General features: G+C 36.9%; 1 protein-coding gene across 7 annotated transcripts in view; it reads left to right on the top strand.

Annotated features, from left to right (window-relative positions):
- WWP1 (WW domain containing E3 ubiquitin protein ligase 1) overlaps nt 1–21,263 on the top strand; it is a 135,401-nt gene that overhangs the window by 30,377 nt on the left and 83,761 nt on the right. For 4 of the 7 annotated variants that reach the window (XM_051844600.2, XM_070075277.1, XM_070075276.1 and 1 more), the window contains exons 2-5: nt 5,008–5,103; nt 9,396–9,486; nt 13,281–13,419; nt 19,848–19,972. In XM_051844600.2, coding sequence (XP_051700560.1) covers nt 9,417–9,486; nt 13,281–13,419; nt 19,848–19,972 — 334 coding nt within the window. In that variant the 5' untranslated portion in view covers nt 5,008–5,103; nt 9,396–9,416. The remainder of the gene's footprint in view (nt 1–5,007; nt 5,104–9,395; nt 9,487–13,280; nt 13,420–19,847; nt 19,973–21,263) is intronic. The other 3 variants (XM_051844599.2, XM_051844598.2, XM_051844597.2) reach the window with 1 other exon arrangement.

Raw genomic sequence — 21,263 nt, forward strand, 5'->3', positions numbered from 1 at the left:
TGATACTAGTCCTGGCTACTTCAAGTCCAGCTCCCAGCTAATGGGCAGTGAAAGCAGCAAAGGATGGCCCAAGTGCTTGGACCCCTACACCCACGTGGAAGACCTGGAGGAAGCTTCAGGCTCCTGGCTTGGGCCTGGCCCAGCCCTGGCTGTTATGGGTGTTTGAGAAGTAAACCGGTGGATGAATCTTTCTCTTTCTCTGTAACTCTGCCTTTCAAATCAGTAAATAAATCTTTTTTAAAAAGTTGAAGAGATGAGTTTGTTTTGGTGCAAAAAAAAAAATTGAAATCTGTACCTATTTTCTTTATAATACACATTTTGACAGACTTTTTGAAGACTCCGCATATGAGGATGTGAACAGTTGATTTCATAGAAGTAGAGAACCGATTATGGTTACCAAGCCTGGGAAAGGTGTGAGGGAGGAAAGAAAGGAGGGAGTATGGTTAATACAGGGATGTGTTAGTATATGAAGAATAACTTAACAGTGTTCTATCAGGCAACTGTGGTTGGCAAGTTAATAGAATATTTCAAGATAGTTTATGAAGAGGATTTTGAATGTTACCAACACAAAGAAATGATAAGTGTCTTTGGTATTAGATATGCTAATTACCCATTATATGTTGTATTCATGTGTTGAAATGTCATACTGTACCCATCAATATGTACAATTACTATGTGTCAATTTAAAAAATTGAATATTAATACTGACTTAAAATTTGGCATTTTTGAAGATAAATACATTTTTCTCATAAAAAATAATTTTCATGATTCTTCCTGACAGAGCCATACTCATATATTGTGCACTAAAAGGAACTTTGAAATTGACTGAAAAATACAGAAAAGTGGATAAGAGGAAGATGAGGTTATTAGATTCTGTGATAAGGTAGGCATTCTGTGAAATCAACACCCAGGGCCAGCATTGTATTGTAGCGAGTTAAGCCACTGCTGCACTGGCGGCATCCCATAGTGTGCCAGTTTGTGTTCTGGCTGCTCCAGTTATGATCCAGCTCCCTGCTAATGCGCCTGGGAAAGCAGAGGAATATAACCCAAGCACCTGGGCCCCTGCACTCACGTGGGAGAGTTGAAAAAAGCTGCTGGCTTTTGCTGGGCCCAGCCCTGGCTGTTGTGGCCACTTGGGGAATGAACTAGTGGGTGGAAATCTGACTCTGTTTCTCTTTCTTTTTTTTTTTTTTTTTCTCTCTCTCTAACTCTGCCTTTCAAAAAAATAAATAACCCTTTTAAAAAAATAATTAACACTCAACCTGTAGACAGGTTAAAATGTACCATAGGGATAAGTGTTTGGCCCAGTGGTAAGATGCTCATGTCTCATGGATTTGACTTCTGGCTTTGGCTCCCAATTGCCATATTTTCTGCCAGTGCAGACCCTTGGATGAGATCCGAATTGAGTTCTTGGCTTCTGGCCCTGACCAATATGAACATTTAAGGAGTGATTCAGGGAATGGAAGCTCTCTGTATGTCTCTTCTGTCTCTGCCTCCACTGCCATTCTCTCTTTCTCTCATGATTTAGAAAAAAAAGATACCCATGAATCTTCATTTTTACTCATTTTAAGGTAGTTTGTGTAAGTACTTTTCAAATCACTGGAATGGTACAGCTTGGAAGTGGTATACTTTTTCACCTAGTGAAACGCTTGTAAATTATTAGGCAGTGACATTTCTGTGTATTGGGGTTAAGCAGATTATTTCGTGACAAGAAAACTCATCTTTATTTGCCCTTTGGCAGATATTGCAGGTCGCTGGAATGGTAGAGTTTACAGATGTTGTTTTTTACTCGGTGGCATACTTGGAAATTATGGGGATGTTGATATTACAGTGTTTTGGGTTTAAGTTGATTACTAGTGATATTTATAAAGATCAGTGTGAACAATAGAGCTTTATGAGAAGTCAGCTAGCTTCTATCCCAAGCAGTTGAAAGGATACATTGAGAACTTAATACGAACTTTATTTGAAGATACAGAGCAAAGGCACAGTGGTTAGAAACAGATCCTAGAAAGAGTATCCTTATGGGATGTGGAATACAAATGAAAAATAATGTTAATATTACATGAATGCTAATGCTAATAATAAATAATGTCAATATTAAAAAATAAATGCTAATAAATAAATACTGCTAATAATAATAATGCTAATACAAATGAAAAATAATGCTAATAATGGTAAAATTGGCAAGAGTTATATTTAATCCCATTTCTGTGCTGTACTTTATATGAAAATTTGAAACTGTGAAGTACTGTTGAAATGTGAAATAGTAATGCCAGTTGGTGCTAGTAGGAAGAGCTGAGGGGCTGGAGTCCCTGAGTTAAGGGGACAAATACTCCAAGAGTAGAGTGTACCATGGCAGTAATGAGTAGATAGTGCCCATCAAGTCCAGGATGGTCTCATTTGTGCTAGTGAGCAGAATGGAGATCAACCAGATACAAGGCTGGTGAGCTGCTGGCATAGATGCTGAGGCTATGAAGTGAAGTAGGGAAGAACAGTAGGATTGTTAGGAAGTTTGTGTAGGAAGATGGAAATGTCTTCCATTTGCATGAGTCAGTGGTGGGGATGACTTGGAGAGTTTGCTAATGATTCTGGGGGTTAAAAGAGTGGGCACGGAGAACTCTCTTACTTCTCCCTCTTCCTTTGTCCCAGTATGTAGTCTCAGTGTTATGATCTAGAGCCCTAAATGATGAGTGTTTTCTCTGAAATTGATTTTTCTCCTCTTTGAATTTGTAGGTCATGCTGAAATGAAAAATGTAACAGAATTGTGCTTTGTTATGACAGAATTCCACTAGCCTAATTTTTTTGAGATACTTCAAAAACACTATCTAGGCATGAGAACCATTATATTGTTATAGAGGTTATCAGATATCCCAGTTTCCCCAGACCTGAGATGTTGCTCAATAGGCAAGGCTAAAACTTGAATGTTCTGGGCAAATGAATGAGTTGGTCATTTTCGTATGGGTACTGTCCCATTTTACATGTTCATTGCAATGATCAATAATATATTGCATAAATTATCTATATAGATGTAATATTCCCATACTGCTTAAAATTATATCCCAATTTTATAGTTTACATTTTAATATAATATTTAACTTTTTTGCTATACTTTTGACTCTTAGATATATTAGGAGGAGAGAGGCTTCTTGGTTCATCAATATTTATCTTTGTCACATTCATTGAATTTTAAATTTTGTTGTGTTGATATGGTAGTTTTCCTAGATGCAGGCTTTTCAACTATTTGAAAAGCCTACATTTATTGTTCTAAACTTCTTTAGTACCTGCTATATACCATTGTATTCTGTTACTGAGTGGTTTCTTGTATATGGTCTTTAAAACTGGACTCTATTAAAACTATGACTTTCTCTCCTATCATTTTTTTAATTTTGCCATACCTGCTTTACAGGCTAGGCACTCAATAAAATGGCTCTTAATTGATCTAGCCAGATAGATATGTGACAGTATTTATCTGGCTTTTCAAAGTGTTAATACTATCTGTAGTATGCAGAATGAATCAGAGTATTTATTCCTTTTTTTAAAAAATTGCTTCTGACTTAAGAATGACATCTTGAAGTAAGTATACAATTAAGACAGATCTAAATGAGGTTTTGATAGATAACTTCAGACCACTAGAAATGCAGTTTATTATATGCATTCAGGACCCTCTTCTGTTGATTACAGTTGAATGATGATGATCCATTATACAACCCTGTGGCATTTTTAAAATGTTGAACTGTACATATGAACTTAGATAAAACTAACCATGTCCTCTGAGCGGAAGGTATGACTTCAGTTTATTTGGCTGAGTAATCAATTTGCTTTGAAGTTTGTTGAAACTCAGACTTTGTTTTTATTTCTTTGTCCCCACTCACTTTCTACATTTCTGAACCTGAATTGAACTTGCAGGTCCTTTCTCTTATATTTTAAAGAGCAGGGACAACTGGAAAGCATACCATCATGCAGATTGTTGTCTTTGTGGGTTTGTGCTAAGCACAGTGTTAGTACTGGTCAGCAGAAGTTGATCAACACCTTCTAAAATTCCTGTCAGTGTTTATCTACAGTATCTCCTCAGTGAACAAGCCCATTGTCTTTCAGTATAACATGATGTGAATGATTTTGTTTTTCCTATTCTACTGATACAGCCAATGAGCCATGGAAAAGTTAACCTGATCACACAGTTCTTAAGTGCAGAAATGAGATCCAAATAGTCTTAATTCAGAATTGGGTCTCAAAGACTGCCATATAGTTTCCCCACATTTCTCTTCTGCCTTTCCTTGTCATAGCAGCTGTATCCACCTAGATTTTTAAATAGGAAATTGTGTGTGTGTTTAATTTGAGAGAGAGAGAGGATGCATGCATGTGTGTGTACCTCTCCATTAGTTTACCCCCCAAATGCCTGCAATGGCAGGGACTGTACCAGGCCAAAACTGTGAGCCGAAATCTTAATCCAGGTTCTCCCATAAAAGTGGCAGGAATCCAGTTGCGATTTTTCAGGTTTCTTGTTCTTTGGAATGCTCAACCATGACATAGTCATCTGGTCAAAGACCTTGTACATATCCTAAGTTTCTTCCTTCTTTTGACCAATGCCCACTGTCTTAAATCTGATTAAACATCTGTCAGTTATTTTTTCCAAAATGCTATTCTCATTATTGAAATCCTTCAGTATGTATCGGTTACCTTTAAGATAAACTTTGAAGTAAAATGCAGGGTATATTTAGAATATATACTATATTTAGAATATAAACTATTCCGTAGAAGTCTTCGCTGTTTGCCTGTTAGCCTTACCACCTTACATTGTCCCTGTGTTCTATTGTCCAGGCATCCCAGTAGTTCTTTGGATGCTACATACTGTCTCTGTTACAGTTCACTCAAAGGTTATCTTGGTGAATCCTTCCTTATCCCTGTGGGTTGGGTTGTCTACTTTGTTGTCTCCTGTGCCCCAGTTGTACCAGTTTATATTTTGCTTCTATTTTGCTAACTGTCACGTTGAAATGTATTTGTTTACAGGGTTATCTCCTCATCAGACTATGAGCTCCTTGAAAGAAGGAATCGTGTCTTACTCATCTTTGTATCCCCAGAGTCTACCACAGTTCCTGATACGTAGTAAGTGATTAACACATTTTTTAAAAAACTATACTTAACGGTCAGACTCACCCTGGAAAGCAGCAAGTGAAAACCCAAGTACTTGAGTCCCTGCCTCCCATGTAGGAGACCTGGATTGAGTTCCAAGCTTCCAGCTTTAGCCTGACCCACTCTGGCTTTTGCAGGCATTTTGGGAGTGAACTAATGAATGGGTGGTTTCTGTCTGTCTCTTTTTTTCTCTCTGCCTTTCAAATAAATAAATGTATGAGTGAAGATTAAAAAACCATATTGATAGCAGCATAGACCCTTGATATAATGAAAATGCACTTGATATTTGTCTTCCTTATCTGCAAAATCAGTAGCTCCAGTTTAATATTGAGAACAGCACCAGATAAATCCCAGTAGAGAGACATTTTACAAAATATGCAAATACTAGTCTTCAAAATTTTCAAGGCCATTAAAAATGAGGAAAGTCTTGAGAAACTCATTGTCCAGAGAACCTAAATGAAACATGGCAACTAAGTTAAGTGATATTCTGGATGGGGTCCAGAATAGAAAAAGAATATTAGGTAACAATTAAGGAAACTTGAATAAACTATGAACTTACATTGAATTTGGTTCATTTATTATGACAATTGTAGCATACTAATATAAGATACTTGGAGAAACTGGGTATGGATCTATGAGAACTCTGTATTACCTGTGCAGCTTTTCCAAATCTGAAACAGATAAAAAATTTATTTAAACAAATTTTATCTGATTATTTTTCAAATGTACAGTCTAATTTTTATAGACTTTTCTCGCTTGGTCATATTTTATTTTTTATTGTGAAAATTAGTTTATAAAAGTTTTTATTTGATAATGATAATATTTAAAGCCCTGGAGAGGTCAGATTATTGTTTTTTGCTTCTGACTCACTCATGATGGTTTGTTTTCTACGAAATATGTGTTTTTAAATAAAAGGTTTAGATTTAGTTGCTTTTCATTTTGGGTAATCTCAGTGACTTAAATTGTGATATCCTCCTGAGAACATATATTCATTCTCAATCATATTCTGTCTCTGTTTCTCTCTTTCTCTCTCTGTCCCCCCCGTATACACAAATACACACATGCATATACACAGATGTGTGTGTGCATGGCATCTGTTGAATTTTGGGGGATACTGCTAACTTGAACCCTAGTTTAGTGTGGGGATCTGAGCTCCCTCACCTTGCAGCAGGCCCAAGGCCTTGTCTTTTGATCCCAATACTCCTATCAGCGTCCATATCCAGGGAACAGTGTAATTTTTATTTTCTGTTTTTTTTTTGTTTTCTACCTACCATTCTTTTCTGTTATTACAACTCAATTATTAGTTTTTTGGCTACTAGATGGGGTATTATCAGGCTTAATAATTTCCTATACTTCTTAAGAATGTAATATTGCTTGAAAATAGTGCATTTGTTTTCATTTATCCAGGACCTGTTTATGTTAAAGCAGGAAGGCCATTGAGAATGTCTAGTAGGAGCAGGCAGTTGGACAACCATTGAGACATTGATATCCCATATCAGAGTGGCTGGATTTGAGTCCTGATTCTGTGTTTTTGATTCCAACTTCCTGCTAATGTGCAGCATGGAAGGCAGCAAGTGAAAGTTAAAGTGTTGAGTCCCTGCCTCTCTCAGTGAAGACCTGGATTGAGTTCTAGGCTCCTGGCATCTACCTGGCCTGGTCCCAGGTATTACGGGCATTTGGGTAGTGAACCAGCAGATGGATGATCTCTCTATCTTTGTCTCTTTTCTGTCTTTGAAATAAAAACATGAAACAAATGGTATGTTTATTAAAAACAGCCCAAAATATCTAGTCTGCTAGAAATTGAAACCTTCAATTTTCAGTGACTTGTTATTGTTCATTGATTATTTAAGAGTTCTGTTTTCATTTGTTTTTTTAAAATGAATATGATAGTGATGATAGTGGATTACTCTCAGATATAATCCTTGAGCCTGTTTTCTCATCTGTAGAATCAGAGCATTGGCTTGAATAATCTTAGAACATGTGAATACGGTAGGCATTTAGTACAGTGGTTAAAATGCCACTTAGGATGCTTACACACCCTGGGAAACAGCAGATGATGGCTCAAGTAGTGGGGTTTGTGCTGCCCACATGGGAGACCCAGATTGATCCAAGCTTTGTCCTGACCAGAACCCAGCCGTTGTGAGCTGTTGTGGGCATTCAAGGAATGAACCACCTGAAGGGGAGATCTCTGTCTTCCCTGTCTCTCTATCTCTACCTTTCAATTAAATAGAAATAACTTTTTAAAGAAATTAATTAATTAGTTATAATTAGTTAATTAATTTGAAAGAAGAAATTAATTAGTTAATTAATTAATTTGAAAGGCATAGTTACAGAGAGAGAGAGGCAGAGGCAGAGAGAGAGATCCTTCACCCACTGATTCATTCCCCAAAAGGCTATTATGGCCAGGACTAGGCCAGGCTGAAGCCAGGAGCCAGGAGCTTATTCCCGGTCTCCCACATGGGTACAGGGCCCAAATACTTGGGCCATCTTCCGCTGCTTTCCCAGGCACATTAGCAGGTTGCTGGATTGGAAGTGGGGCAGCCAGGAATTGAACCGGTGCCCATATGGGATGCTGTTGCTGCATGTGGTGGCTTAATCTACTGTACCACAGTGCTGGCCCCTAGAAATAAATTTGAAAAGAAAAGGAACCCCTGAATATATGTTACCTAAAATCAGTTAACCGTATAGTAAATAGCTGTTTATCTTTCAATTTTTTTAAGATTTATTTATTTATTTGATAAGCACTGTCACAGACAGAGGAAGAGACAGAGAGAAAGGTTTTCTATCTGCTGGTTCACTCCCCAAATGGCAACAATGGCCAGAGCTGAGTCAATCTGAAGCCAGAAGCCAGGAGCTTCTTCCAGGTCTAATGGGTGCATGTGCCCCCATGTGGGTGCAGGGTCCCAACCACTTGGACTGTCTCCTACTGCTTTCCCAGGCCATACCAGAGAGCTAGATCAGAAGAGGAACAGCCGGGATATGAACTGGCGCCCATATGGGATGCTAGCAGAGGCCTATCCTACTATGTCACAGTGCTGCCCCCAACTGCTGTTTATCTTGTCTTTTACCTTCAAACATATAATACATGGCAATTATAAGTAAGTGAAGGGAATATAATGATGTTAGAGTGTTAGATCTCTGAATTTGGTTAAAGGCTCTTAATGGAACATTGGAAAGATGAAAAATGAGGGAAAACCAAGGTAAACGTTAATATTCATTCATATTTCTCAGTGTTTCCCAAAATATCCCACTTTATCTTTAGTAGGTTAAAGTGTATAGAAGTTCAGCCTTAAGATAGATTTATTGTTTATTTACATGTTTATTGAGTTTCTTATTTGAAAGGCAGAGAGGGAGTCATCTATACACAGAGAAGAAAAGAGAAAGAGAGAGGGAGAACAAGCTTTCATTCACTGGTTCACTCCCCAAATGGCCACAAAAGCAGGGCTGGGCCAGGATCTAGGAACTCCATCCAGGTCTCCTACACGGGAAGCAGAAACCCAAGTACTTGGGCCATGATCCACTGCCTTTTCAGCAGGAGGCTGGCTTGGAAGTGGAGCATCTGGGACTTTTAACCAGCAGTCTGATAAGGATGCTGGTGTTGCAAGAGATAAATTAAGCTGCTACACCACAACGCCAGTCCCTAGAACTTCATCTTTGAGCTATTTTTCATGCAGAAGAAAGCTGAAGTAGCTCTGCTTTGTATTTTATTTAAAAAGTAAACTGGGGCAGAAGTCTATGGAGCAGAACTTAAAAAAATTAGAAAAAGAAACCTGTAAGATTTACTAGGAGCAGAACAACTAATTCCATTTATAAACTAAGGTTAGATATTAAATTTAAAATTTTTTAATAAAGGACATTGTTGAGACAGTTGATAACTAGAATATGAACTATAGATTGGATAATAGTTAGGTACTAAATTCCCAAATTGATCATTGTACTTTGATTAAGGATATTTTTCTTATTAGGAAATACACACGTAACTTTTTAAGTGTAAACGGACAGTATCCTCAGGTTGTTCAGATTATAAACATAATAAATATATAAAATTTATTCATTTAGAAGTTTATTCATGTCAGCATGTGACTCTGAATTCTTAGTGTTATTGTTTATTGCCTAGGTGGACTCAGATACTGTTTTTATTGCCCGTATTCTATATTTATAATCCTGTCTTAATTTTAAAAGTAGGACAACTGTCCCAACAGTTATATTCATCTTGAAAATTACATTCTTTTGCCTGACTAATGAATAAATTATCCCTTTTATAGGTTTATGCTGAATTTTGGGACATGGCCACTGCTTCACCAAGGTCTGATACTAGTAATAATCACAGTGGAAGGTTGCAGTTACAGGTAACTGGTAAGTTATTTTCATTATAACTTTATTTAATATGGCGAGTCCCTGGTAAATCTTCCTTTTGAATGCCTGATTCAGCAGACATCTTCCATAAGTATCATTTCTTTTGGAGTTATGTACTCTTTAGGTCTCATATACTATTATGCGCATTTGTTGTAGCAGACCTCAAAGGTAGATGTCCTCTAAAATTATTTTGTTCATTCAGTCAATGTTTATTGAACCTCTTAAAAGATTTATATCTCCTTTGTGGTGGGAGAATTTGGGTTTTTGAATAATGGTATCTAGTTCATTGAAAATGATTAATAGGATAGGGCAGGATCCTGAAAGCCACCTTTTTTCATTCATTTAGCCATTTGTCTAATCATTTAGCAATTATTTGTTAAGAGGGAGTCCATGTATGAAAACACAAGACTCTGGTTCTCTAAAAATTCACTGCATAGTGGGTAAAGGAGATTTTGTGTGTGTGGGGGGGGCAGTTACCATGCAAAGTAATCTCTAACTAGGTTCCAGTGGCAGGATGGATTGGCAGCAAAGAGCATTTGAGGGAGAGGAAACAGCATCTGCAAAAGCAAGGAGGAACTTGGTCAGGAGGTTTTAGATAATTTATTCTTACTGGTTGAAATACATGATTGAGAGAAGAACGGTTCTTAGGCCAGCAATTTTATCTACTTCTAGGAATTTATGTTGAAGGTATTTAATCATTTAAAAAGACAACAGACTGGCAGTGGAATTATGGACAATGAAATGGAATGAATTAGCCAGGCTTCAAGAGCTGGTGTTAAGTGAAAAAACAAAGATGTGTTAAAAAAAAAAAAAAGAAATTAAAGGATTAGATGCAGCTGTGTGGTTAGAACATTAGAATAGAAGGAAACCGATTATAGTTTCTGTGGTTCTCATTACTGTGAGATTGTTTCTAGGAATTTTCTGTGAACATAGTTTGGAAATGTTTATTATCCTGAAAGCCGAAAAAAGAAAAGTAAAACTCTTGAGTTCACACTTAAACTTCCAATTCAGAATTATAACTCTAGGCTCTAAATACATTTTTCCATTAAAAGGAAAAACAAAGATACTTTAACTTGATTCAGTTTTGCATTTGTATCTTTCTTAACCCTAAAATCTTGATTCTAAGTGACACTAACATAATTTTATCTGTTTTTTCTGATATATTCAGAACAGTTTCAAAATAACATTTATATTACTCAAAACAGCAGGTCCCCTTTCTTGCAGTTTAAAATTTCTTTGTGAGTTTCCTGCCCTTAGAATATAGTTAGAATACATATTTCAAAGTATTTTAAAATTAGCCAATTCTCCATTTGATTATGCTACCAACTTGATAGACAGGTTCATTGTTTTCAGTTATTTATTTATTTGCTTAATTTTGTTTTATTTCCATGTAAAACATTTATGTAGTTCCAGAGTGAAGATCAAGCACATTTAGAAAGGTCTGCCTACTCAGTTTCCTCCTTTCCACTTCTTGCCCTTGTTCTTAGTTTTCGTTTATCTTTCACTTCTTTTTTGAAAATATGAGGGTACTTTAAAAAGCTTATGGAAAATGGTATTAAAAAGTAAGTTTGTTTTGGTCTAAAAAAGTTTGAAATCCATGTATATGCTGGGGGAGACTTCAAAAAGCTCATGGGAAATATATATTCAAGAAAAACTATGTATGGATTTCAAATTTTTGTAAAGGATCTCTGGCCAATGTACTTGAGGTGTACTTTTCCTTATCATGTTGACTCATGTATGAGAGTTCTTAGTTGGGGCCAGTGTGATGGCATAGCAAGTAAAACTGCAGCCTGCATGGCTGACATCTCATATAGGTAACAGTTGGAGTCCTGTCTGCTTCACTTCCTGTCCAGCTTCCTGCTAATGGCCTGGGAAAAGCAGCAGAAGATGGCCCAAGTACTTGGACGTATGCACCCACGTGGGAGACCTGACAGAAATTCTGGCTTCGGCCTGGCCCATTCCCAGCCATTGGGACCATTTGGGGAGTGAACCAATGGATGGAAGATCTCTTTCCCTCTCTCTAACTCTGCCCTTCAAGTAAATAAATAAAACTTTTTTAAAAAAAAAATTAAAGAGTTTTTAGTGGCAGAAACGAAAACCTGATATGGCTAATTTAAACTCGAAAGGAACTTACTGAAGTCGAGGGAAACAGTTGGAAAACAGTTGTGGACTAAGGGGTTCTAAGTAGTCAGGTAATCCCACTACAATGTTTCTCATTTTATACATCAGTTACTGCTCTTCTTTGAGATACAGTGATGCTTTTGGGAGACATTGGACTTGGATCTGTGCTAAATGGCACCACAATTTAGTATCTTGCTTTTGTATTCTTTTCTGCTTGCCTTTCTTTCATTTTTGTAGGGCTAATTTTTTAGAATTAAAATGCATATTAAAACCCGTAATCTTGTTCCTACTCCTGATTTATCAATGAGAGAACTCTAGGAATGTCCATCCCTGTGCTGTTTCCTTCTTGAATGTGAATAAGACCCACATATACTGAGGGAAACAGCAGTTTTATCCGGATAGAAGAATTTGATTGGGTAACTTTTTGTAATGCTTTGAGTTTTACAAAGACCTTGATAGTAACACTTCAGTCTAACAGAGAACACCCTTTGATTGCCCTATTTTGCTAATACTTAACCAGTAGTATTTGCTTTGAACCTCTCTTGTTAGTCCTCAGGTATTGAAGACAAATACTGTGCTTCTGAAGCATTTATCACATTGCATTTCAAATGTTTGTGTGACAATTTGAATTACTGCTGTTCTCTTACATAGCTTGTTCTTTTTCATTTCTTAATAATCCCATGTGTATGACAGTGTGGGAGGCTGTCCCCTTCTGACTTGACTGTTTAAGGGTAACTGATTACAGAGAAGATCTTGATAAGTGGTTGGTGCTGCTTGGTAGTCAGTCTTCTGTCCTTTAAATATGTAACCCCCATAGTTCCTGTTTGGATTAGTAGTTCTAAATATTATTTAAAATCAAATGTTTAGCCTAAATTAGTTTCTTTAAATCTTTGGTAAGTGAGAATTAAAATTCACTTTCTCTAAATGATTAGAATTAACTTATTTAGTAATGACATTTTTATTTTTTAAAAGTTTTTATTTGAAAAAGCAAATACTACTTTCTTGGAGAGGAAGAAAACAACTTTCCATGTAAAACATTAAAGCATTTTTTTAAAGTGATACAGTTACGTAATTTCAGAAAGGTAACTTATAAATACTATCTAGCAGGAATGTTAATGCAGTGAAGTGCTAAGGCATGCCACAACATGGATGAACCTAGAAAGCATTATGCTAAGAGAAAGAAGGCCATCATAAAAAAGAACAATGTATTATATGGTTCCACATATGAAATATCCAGAATAGGTAAATCTGTAGATACAAAGATTAGATTAGTTGTTGCCTAGGGCTGAAGGTGAAGAAAGTGTGTTTGAGTAAACAGAAAGGTGACTGCTTAATAGTATGAGGTTTCTTTTTGGTTAATGAAAATGTTTTAAAATGGGATTGTGGTTTTGGCTGTACAACTCTGAATATGTTAAAACCATTGGCTTGTACAGTTTAAATTGGTGAGTTTTATGGTATGTGAATTATGTCTCAATAAGCCTATTGCAGAAAAACTCACATGGCTCTTGGGCATTTTCAACAGTATCCCCCACCTCCTTTTTATTGCATCTTCATTCTGTCAATGAGAAGTGTTCTACTTGCACAAGCAAGAAATATGGTCTTTGACTGATTTGTTAGTACTCTTATCTATGAATATCCGTTAGACTATATAATGATTATAATTTTTCTCTTAGTTTCTAGTGCCAAACTAAAAAGAAAAAAGAACTGGTTTGGAACAGCAATATATACAGAAGTAGTTGTAGATGGAGAAAGTAAGAAAACAGCAAAATCCAGTAGTTCTTCCAATCCTAAATGGGATGAACAGCTAACTGTGTAAGTATCTTACGTAAAGACTGCAATCTCTTGAAAAGGGAAAGTGCTTCTTGGAATATATTTTCTTTTTTGTAGGATATCTTCAAAGTAATGAGTCCCCTTTACCTCGGGCTGTTTAAAGTATGAAGAGATTTTTGGTTAATTTTCATTCTGTAAAAGAGGTAGAATAGTAATTCTTATTTTTCTTTCATAAACTCTATGTAACCATTATTTTCTCTGAATATCTTTGTATAGAAATAAATAGGGTCAAAGAAAGCAGTTATCCTTAATTTGGGGATTTCTAAAATATAATGGGGTACAGATTGGATTAAGGTGATGGAGTAGGGAGGAAGCTTGCTGCTCTAGTCTAGGACAAGATATTTTTTAAAAAGTGAAATGAGTGCAGTCTCAGGGAAGAATTAGGGAGAAAACAGAAGAGGAAACTCTATGCAAATTAAAGGGACATAGTGAACCTACATGTAGGGCATGGAAGCGCACAACTGAGGACCCCAGCAGTCAAGAGCCTCCACACCAGCATTGGAGAGTGAAGTGAGACCAGACTGCAGCAGCCCAAGCCACTGATGAAAAAGCTGTAAGAAGAGCCTAGAGGGAATCCAACTTGGAGCCCCATGGGGGGATATAGTACCCACCAAACTAGATTAGAAAAAACCAAGGGGGCACATTTTCTCTCCCTGATCACCTTGCAACGACATACTGCAACAAGCTGACAGAAAGCAGGGCCATTTTGGATATACATAACAGCTGTGCCTGCTCATATCCATGCCCATAAACCAGCCAAATGGAGACTCCTGAATCTGGTGGGGAGAACAGACAGGGCTGGGTGCTTGTGACTGTGGGAGGCTTGTGTGCCAGGACTGTGAAAACATTGAGGCTGCGTGGGAGACTCAGGGTGTGGCTAGGACACTGGGCAGTCACTGTGGAAGGCTCCACATGATCAGGGCTCCTGGTTACCTGATATGGTACGTTGCTGAGGAATCTGAGCTTACACTGAAGACTGCACACAGATCCTTTGTGTGGTCCTTTTGGCAGAGCAGACAGATACTCACTGGGGCTAACACCCAGGCACTGGTCTACTTTGAGGAGAGGAGCTCAGCTGAATCTATGCCAACAGACAATAATAAACCTCCCCTCTTTTAAAAAGAGAGAGAAAGAGAGATATCCACCATGTAAAACTTGGATTTGTCACATCAGACACAATCTCTATCCTAGAGCACTAAACAGAGCTCCCTGGCCATACCCACCACATGCCTGTAGGTATTCCTGAAAGCATAGTCCAAAGATAAAAGCCACCACAGTGAAAAAACAAGAAACCAACAAGTATCTCTACAATGCCAGATAACAAATTTGCACCAATTCAAGAAACAAAAATAAGGAAGACAACATGACACCCCAAGAGAACACAACACTTCAATACTAGATTGTGAAGATGATGAGATTGAAGAAATGCCAGAAATTGAATTAAAAAAAAATGATCATAGGATTGCTTAGAAGCAATCAGAAGCAAATGCATGAACTAATGAAATCCATACATGACATAAAAAAGAATTTCTCCCATGAAATTGAGATCTTACACCGTGGCAAAAAATGTTCTACATGAAAGATCTCTGTGAGACCCCGGTGGAAAGAAGTGGCCATCAAAGGAAGATGTACTTTTCTCAAAAGGGAGGAGAGAACTTCCACTTTGCTTATGGCCTTATCCAAATACTGACAGAGATTGTGTACTCAAAAGGCTTCCACAGCCTAGGCAGCTCATTAGAGCCTCTGTGTTCACTGACATCATATATAAGAGTGTTAATTGTTAAGTTAATAACAAGAGTCACTGTGTACTAACTCCCCGTGCCAGACCTCTGTACTCAATGAGTTGTACTGAGAGTTAACTGTAAAACCAGTTCTCAAGCAGTTCTTCTGTGTGTGTGTGCACAAATTGAATTGTTGAATGTGTACAAATTGTGTTGAATGTTCAACACAATTGTTGAATGTGTACAAAGTTAATTGAAAATGAATCTTAATGGAGAATAGGACTGGTAAGGGGAGAGGGAGGAGGAGGAGTTGTAGAAGTGTGGGTGGGAGGGCTGATATGGTGGGGAGAATAACTGTAATCCTCAAGTTGTTATTAGGAAATTTGTATTCCTTAAAACATACATGAAAAAAATAAAAAAAAAAAGAAATTGAGATCTTAAAGAGAAATCAAAATGAAATCTTAGAAATGAAGAATTCAGTAGAACAAATAAAAAATACAGTGGAGAGCCTTAACACAATCAGTAAAGCAGAAGAAAGAATATACAACTTATAAGACAAAGCACAGGAAATTACACAGTCAGACCAAACACAAGAAGATGAAATTAGAAAACTAAGAAACACTGTTAATAATCTACAGGAATCTATCAAACGACCCAACATACAGGTTTTAGGAGTTCCTGAAGGCATTGAAAGAGAGAAAGGAACAGAAGGCCTTTTTAGTGAAATAATAACAGAAAACTTCCCCAATTTAAAGAAAGAAAGGGACATCGAAGTATAGGATGCACATAGAACTCTTAATAGACATGATAAGAAAATATCTTCACCACGATACATTGTAAGCAAACTCTCCATAGTTAAAACATAAAGACAAGATTGTAAAATATGCAGGAGAGAAACGCCAGATTACTTTCAGAGGATCTCCAACTAGATTCACAGTGAACTTATCAGAAACCCTAAAGGCTAGGAGACAGAGCTATTTTCCAAGTCTTAAGAAAAAAAAAAAAAAACTGTCAACCCAGAATACTATACCTTGCAAAGCTCTCATTTATGAACAAAGGTGAAATAAAGACCTTTCATGACAAACAGAAACTGAAAGAATTTGTCACCACACGTCCAGCTCCACAGAAGATGCTTAAGTATGTGCTATACACAGAAATACAAAACATGTTCATCAATACAGAAGAAAGTAAAGGAAGGAAATCTCCCAGTAAAAGTATAAAGGAAACAGAAAGTAAACGATGGAAATATTTATGGGAAAATGGCAGGGCAAAGTCATTGCTTATCAGTAGTCACCTTGAATGTAAATGGCCTCAACTCTCCAGTTAAAAGTCTCAGATTGGCTGAATGGATTATAAAACAGCACTCATCTATTTGCTGCCTACAAGAAACATATCTCACCAATAAAGATGCATGCATACTGAAAGTGAAAGGTTGGAAAAAGATATTCCATGCCAGCAGAAAACAAAAACAGCTGGTGTAGCCATCCTAATATCAGATAAAACAGACTTTGACACAAAAACTGCTAAGAGACAAAGAAGGGCAGTGTGTAATGATTAAGGGATCAATTCAACAGGAAGATATAACTATTTGCACCTAATTACAGGGCACCTGGCTATTTAAAAGAAATCTTGAGGGATCTAAAGTGAGACATAGACTCAAATACAGTAGTAATGGGGAATTTCAATACTGCACTTTCAGCAGTGGGCAGATCAACCAGACAGAAAACCAGCAAGGAAACAGCATAGCTAATCAACACTATAAACCAAATGGACGTAGCTGATATCTATACAACTTTTCACCCTACAGTTGTAGAATACACATTCTTTTCTGTAGTGCAGGGAGCTTTCTCTAGGAAACCTCTTGCCATAAAGCAAGTCTCAGCAAATTCAAAAAAATCAAAATCATACCTTGCATCTTCGAAGACCACAATGGTATGAAACTGGAAATCAATAACTCAGGAAACCTTAGAATATATGCAAACACATGAAGATTAACAACATGCTTCTGAATGAACTATGGATCATGGAAGATATCAAAAGAGAAATCAAAAAAATTCTGGAAACAAAAAAGACTGACAGTACAACATATCAAAATGTATGGGATACAGCGAAAGCAGAAGAAAGTTTATAGCAATTAGTGCCTACATGAAGAAATTGGAAAGGTACCAAATAAATGAGCTATCAGTGCATCTCAAGGATCTAGAAAAACAATAGCAAACCAAACCAAGAACTAGTAGGAGAAAAGAAATAATTAAAATTCGAGACAAAATAAGCAAAATTGAAACAAAAAAAATACAAAGGGTCAGCGTTAACAAAAAGCTGTATTTTTTAAAAAATAAACAAAATTGACACACCATTGTCCCAACTAACCAAAAAAAAAAAAATGGGGAAGACCCAAATCAATAAAATTGTAGATGAACAAAAAAAATGTAACAACAGACACCAAAGAAATAAAAAGAATCATGAGATTACTACGAAGAGCTGTATGTCAACAAAACAGGAAAAATAAATGGATAGATTTCTGGACACATGTAACCTACCTAAATTGAGCATGAAGATAGAAAACCTAAACATACCAATAACCAAAAAAGGAAATTGAATCAGTAATAAACACCCTCCCATCCAAGTTAAGCTCAGAACTGGATGGCTTCGCGGCTGAATTCTACCAGATCTAATGCCAGTTCTTCTCAAGTTTTTCCAAAACAGTTGAAAGGGAGAGAATCCTCCCAAACTCCTTCTATGAAGCTAATATCACCTTTAATTCTTAAACCTGAAAATGAAACCATTATGGAAGACAGTTTAGAGATACCTCAGAAATCTGAATATAGACCTACTGTATAACCCAGCCATCCCACTCCTGGTAATTTATCTAAGGGAAATTAAATCAAATAGTTATCTGTGCTCCCATGTTGATTGCAGCTCAATTCACAATAGCTAAGGCATGGAATCAACCTATATGCCCATATACTGAAGAGCAGATAAAGAAATTATGGGATATGTACTCTATAGAATACTACACAGTGGGGAAAAAAATGAAATATGGTCATTTGCAATGAAATGGATGAATCTGGAAAGCATCATACTTAAAGATATAAGCCAGTCCCAGAGGGACAAATACCGTGTTCTCCCTGAACTGTGATAACTAATGGAGCACCTAAAAGGAAATCTGTGAAAGTGAAGTTGACACTTTGAGAAACAATGACTTGAACAGCGCTTGTCTTGACTGTTGAGGAACAGTTTTTTTTTTTCCTTTTTCTTCATACTATTTGTTAAACTCTTTACTTAAGATAGAGTTAATCATATGTATATAAAGTCAATTGAAAATAGATCTCAGTTAAAAAAATAAGAGTGGGAATAAGAAAGGGAGGAGGAAGTTTGTAACTATAAAGCTGTGTGGTACCATATATATCCCTATAGACTTACTTCTAAGGGTACAGTCTAAAAACTTGCCATGGAACCCCAAATTCCATTAAAGTAGGTGGTAAAAAGGCTATCTTAAGTGTCAAAGTGATAATATTAAGTGTCAAAGTGATCATTTAGATAGGATTAAATGTTAAAAGGATCATGTAAATAAGATCAAAGGTCTGGTAATAATAGAATTAGAAAGGCCAGAATGTTCCAACTTGGGATGCAGTCCACACAGCAGACTCACAGAATGACAGTAGCTCTAAACAGCACTCTGACCTCAGAATCAGCCCTTAAGGCATTCTGTTCTAACTGAAAAGCCCATGAGAGCATTTCAGGTATGGAAAGCCAAGACACTGGCAAAAAAATGTCCTACATAAAGGATCTCTTTGAGTGAGACCCCAGTGGAAAGAAGTGGCCATCAAAGAAGGATGTACTTTTCTCTGAAGCGAGGAGAGAACTTCCACATCGCTTATGGCCTTGTCTAAATAATAACGGAGATTATGGTTTCAAAAGGCTTCCATAGCCTTGGCAGCTCATGTAAGAATCTTGGGTGATCATTGACATCATACATAAGAATGTTAATCATTAAATTAACAACAGGAGTCACTGTGCACTTACTTTCCATGCAGAACCTCTGTCCTCAATGAGTGTATTGTGAAGATTAACTATAAAATTTGTTTCCAGTTTGTGTGTGTGTGTGTGTGTGTGTAAATTGTTGAAATCTTTACTTAGTTTAGAGTTGGTCTTCTGTGTATAAAGTCAATTGAAGGTGAACCTTAGTGGAGAATGGGACTGGGAATGGGAGAGGGAGGAGGAAGTGGGGTCAGAGTAGAAGTGGGAAGGCAGTAATGGTGGGAAGAATCACTCTGTTCCTAAAGTTGTACTTATGTAATTTGTGCTCATTGAATAAAAGGTTTCTTTGGGAATAAAAAATAGAATGGGATAAATGTATACAATAAAAATATAACCGATGCTCTCAGTTTTCTTAAATCTTTAGAAATTTGTTGAAATATAAATAGTGTTATTGTTAATTCTCAGTAAGAAATTGTAATGCTGGTATTTTGGTTTGCTAGTATAAAAATTTTTAACTAGTTATAGTTAAGTTATATTTGAGAGTAAATATTTTTAGTTATATTTCAGGTAGTTCACTGTCTCATATAGTAGTTCCTAAACTGAATTCATGGTTTTAAGAACATATTTGAAATAAATGGTTTAACACGAATTATCACTTAGAGTAATTCTGTGTCTTACTGTATTTTTGTTGCAATTTTGCTTTTATAGCAATGTGACCCCACAGACTACATTGGAATTTCGGGTTTGGAGTCATCACACTTTAAAAGCAGATGCTTTATTGGGAAGAGCAACCATAGATTTGAAACAGGCTCTGTTAGCACACAATAGAAAACGTAAGTTTTTTTCTTCTGACCTTTGTTTCCATGCAAGTTATTTTAAACTATTTGACCATATATTAAAGTCCAAGAGCAATAAATAAATAAATAAATAAATAAATAAATAAAATTGTTCTGTGTTCATGAAGGAGAACCTCAATTATTACTTTTGATTGCATTTAAGTTTGTGATATTATATTAAATAGCTAGTATTTACCTTGGACTGTCTTCCTTTTGCAGAGTTAAAAAATGGTCTCATTCACAAGTATCTTGTTATTAGGGCTCATCAGTCATTTATTATTTACTTATATACTTTAAAACTTAAAAATGGTCATTATCTGAGCATATTCTACTTTGCTACTTAAGTAATAACAATTTAAATTAGATAAAGCAAATTGTAACTCTTTTTGTTTTTTTATTATATAACTACATATGGAAAATATAGAAAATTACAGGTAATTCTATGCAAGAGTAACCACTCCTCATAATCTTTTTTCTTGTTCATAGACACAGTCATATTTTTGGTTTTCTTTATTCTACTAGTTTATCTCCCCAACCCCCTTAAAAAATTTATTTCAAAAGCAGAATGACACAGAGAGAGGGCGAGAAAGAGAAAGAGATCTTTCATCCCCTGATTTACTCTCCAAATGACTGCATTGGCTGGGTTGGGCAAGGCTGAAGCCTGGAGCCTGGAAATCCATCTGGGTCCTCCACATGGATGGAAGAGGCTCAGGTAGTTGCCCATCGTCTTCTGCTTTCCCAGTCACATTAGCAGGGAGCTTCATTGGAAGTGGAGCAGCTGGGACTTTAACTGGTGCTCCAATTTGGGAAGGCTGTGTGTCATAGTTAGCTGCTTAACCTGCTGGCCCACAGTGCAGGCCTGTCCTCTGCTTTTTATAATTTAATAATATACTATAATAAATCATACATTCATGATATTAAAATTTTCTAGCCTGGACTTTTATTTTTTATTTATTTATTTTTTTTTATTTATTTTTTTTTTTTTGACAGGCAGAGTGGACAGTGAGAGAGAGAGACAGAGAGAAAGGTCTTCCTTTGCCGTTGGTTCACCCTCCAATGGCCGCCGCGGCCGGCGCGCTGCGGCCGGCGCACCGCGCTGATCCGATGGCAGGAGCCAGGAGCCAGGTGCTTTTCCTGGTCTCCCATGGGGTGCAGGGCCCAAGCACCTGGGCCATCCTCCACTGCACTCCCTGGCCACAGCAGAGGGCTGGCCTGGAAGAGGGGCAACCGGGACAGAATCCGGCGCCCCGACCGGGACTAGAACCCGGTGTGCCGGCGCCGCTAGGCG

The sequence above is a fragment of the Oryctolagus cuniculus genome, chromosome 6, assembly GCF_964237555.1.
Source record: "Oryctolagus cuniculus chromosome 6, mOryCun1.1, whole genome shotgun sequence".
NCBI classification, from domain to species: Eukaryota; Metazoa; Chordata; class Mammalia; order Lagomorpha; family Leporidae; genus Oryctolagus; species Oryctolagus cuniculus.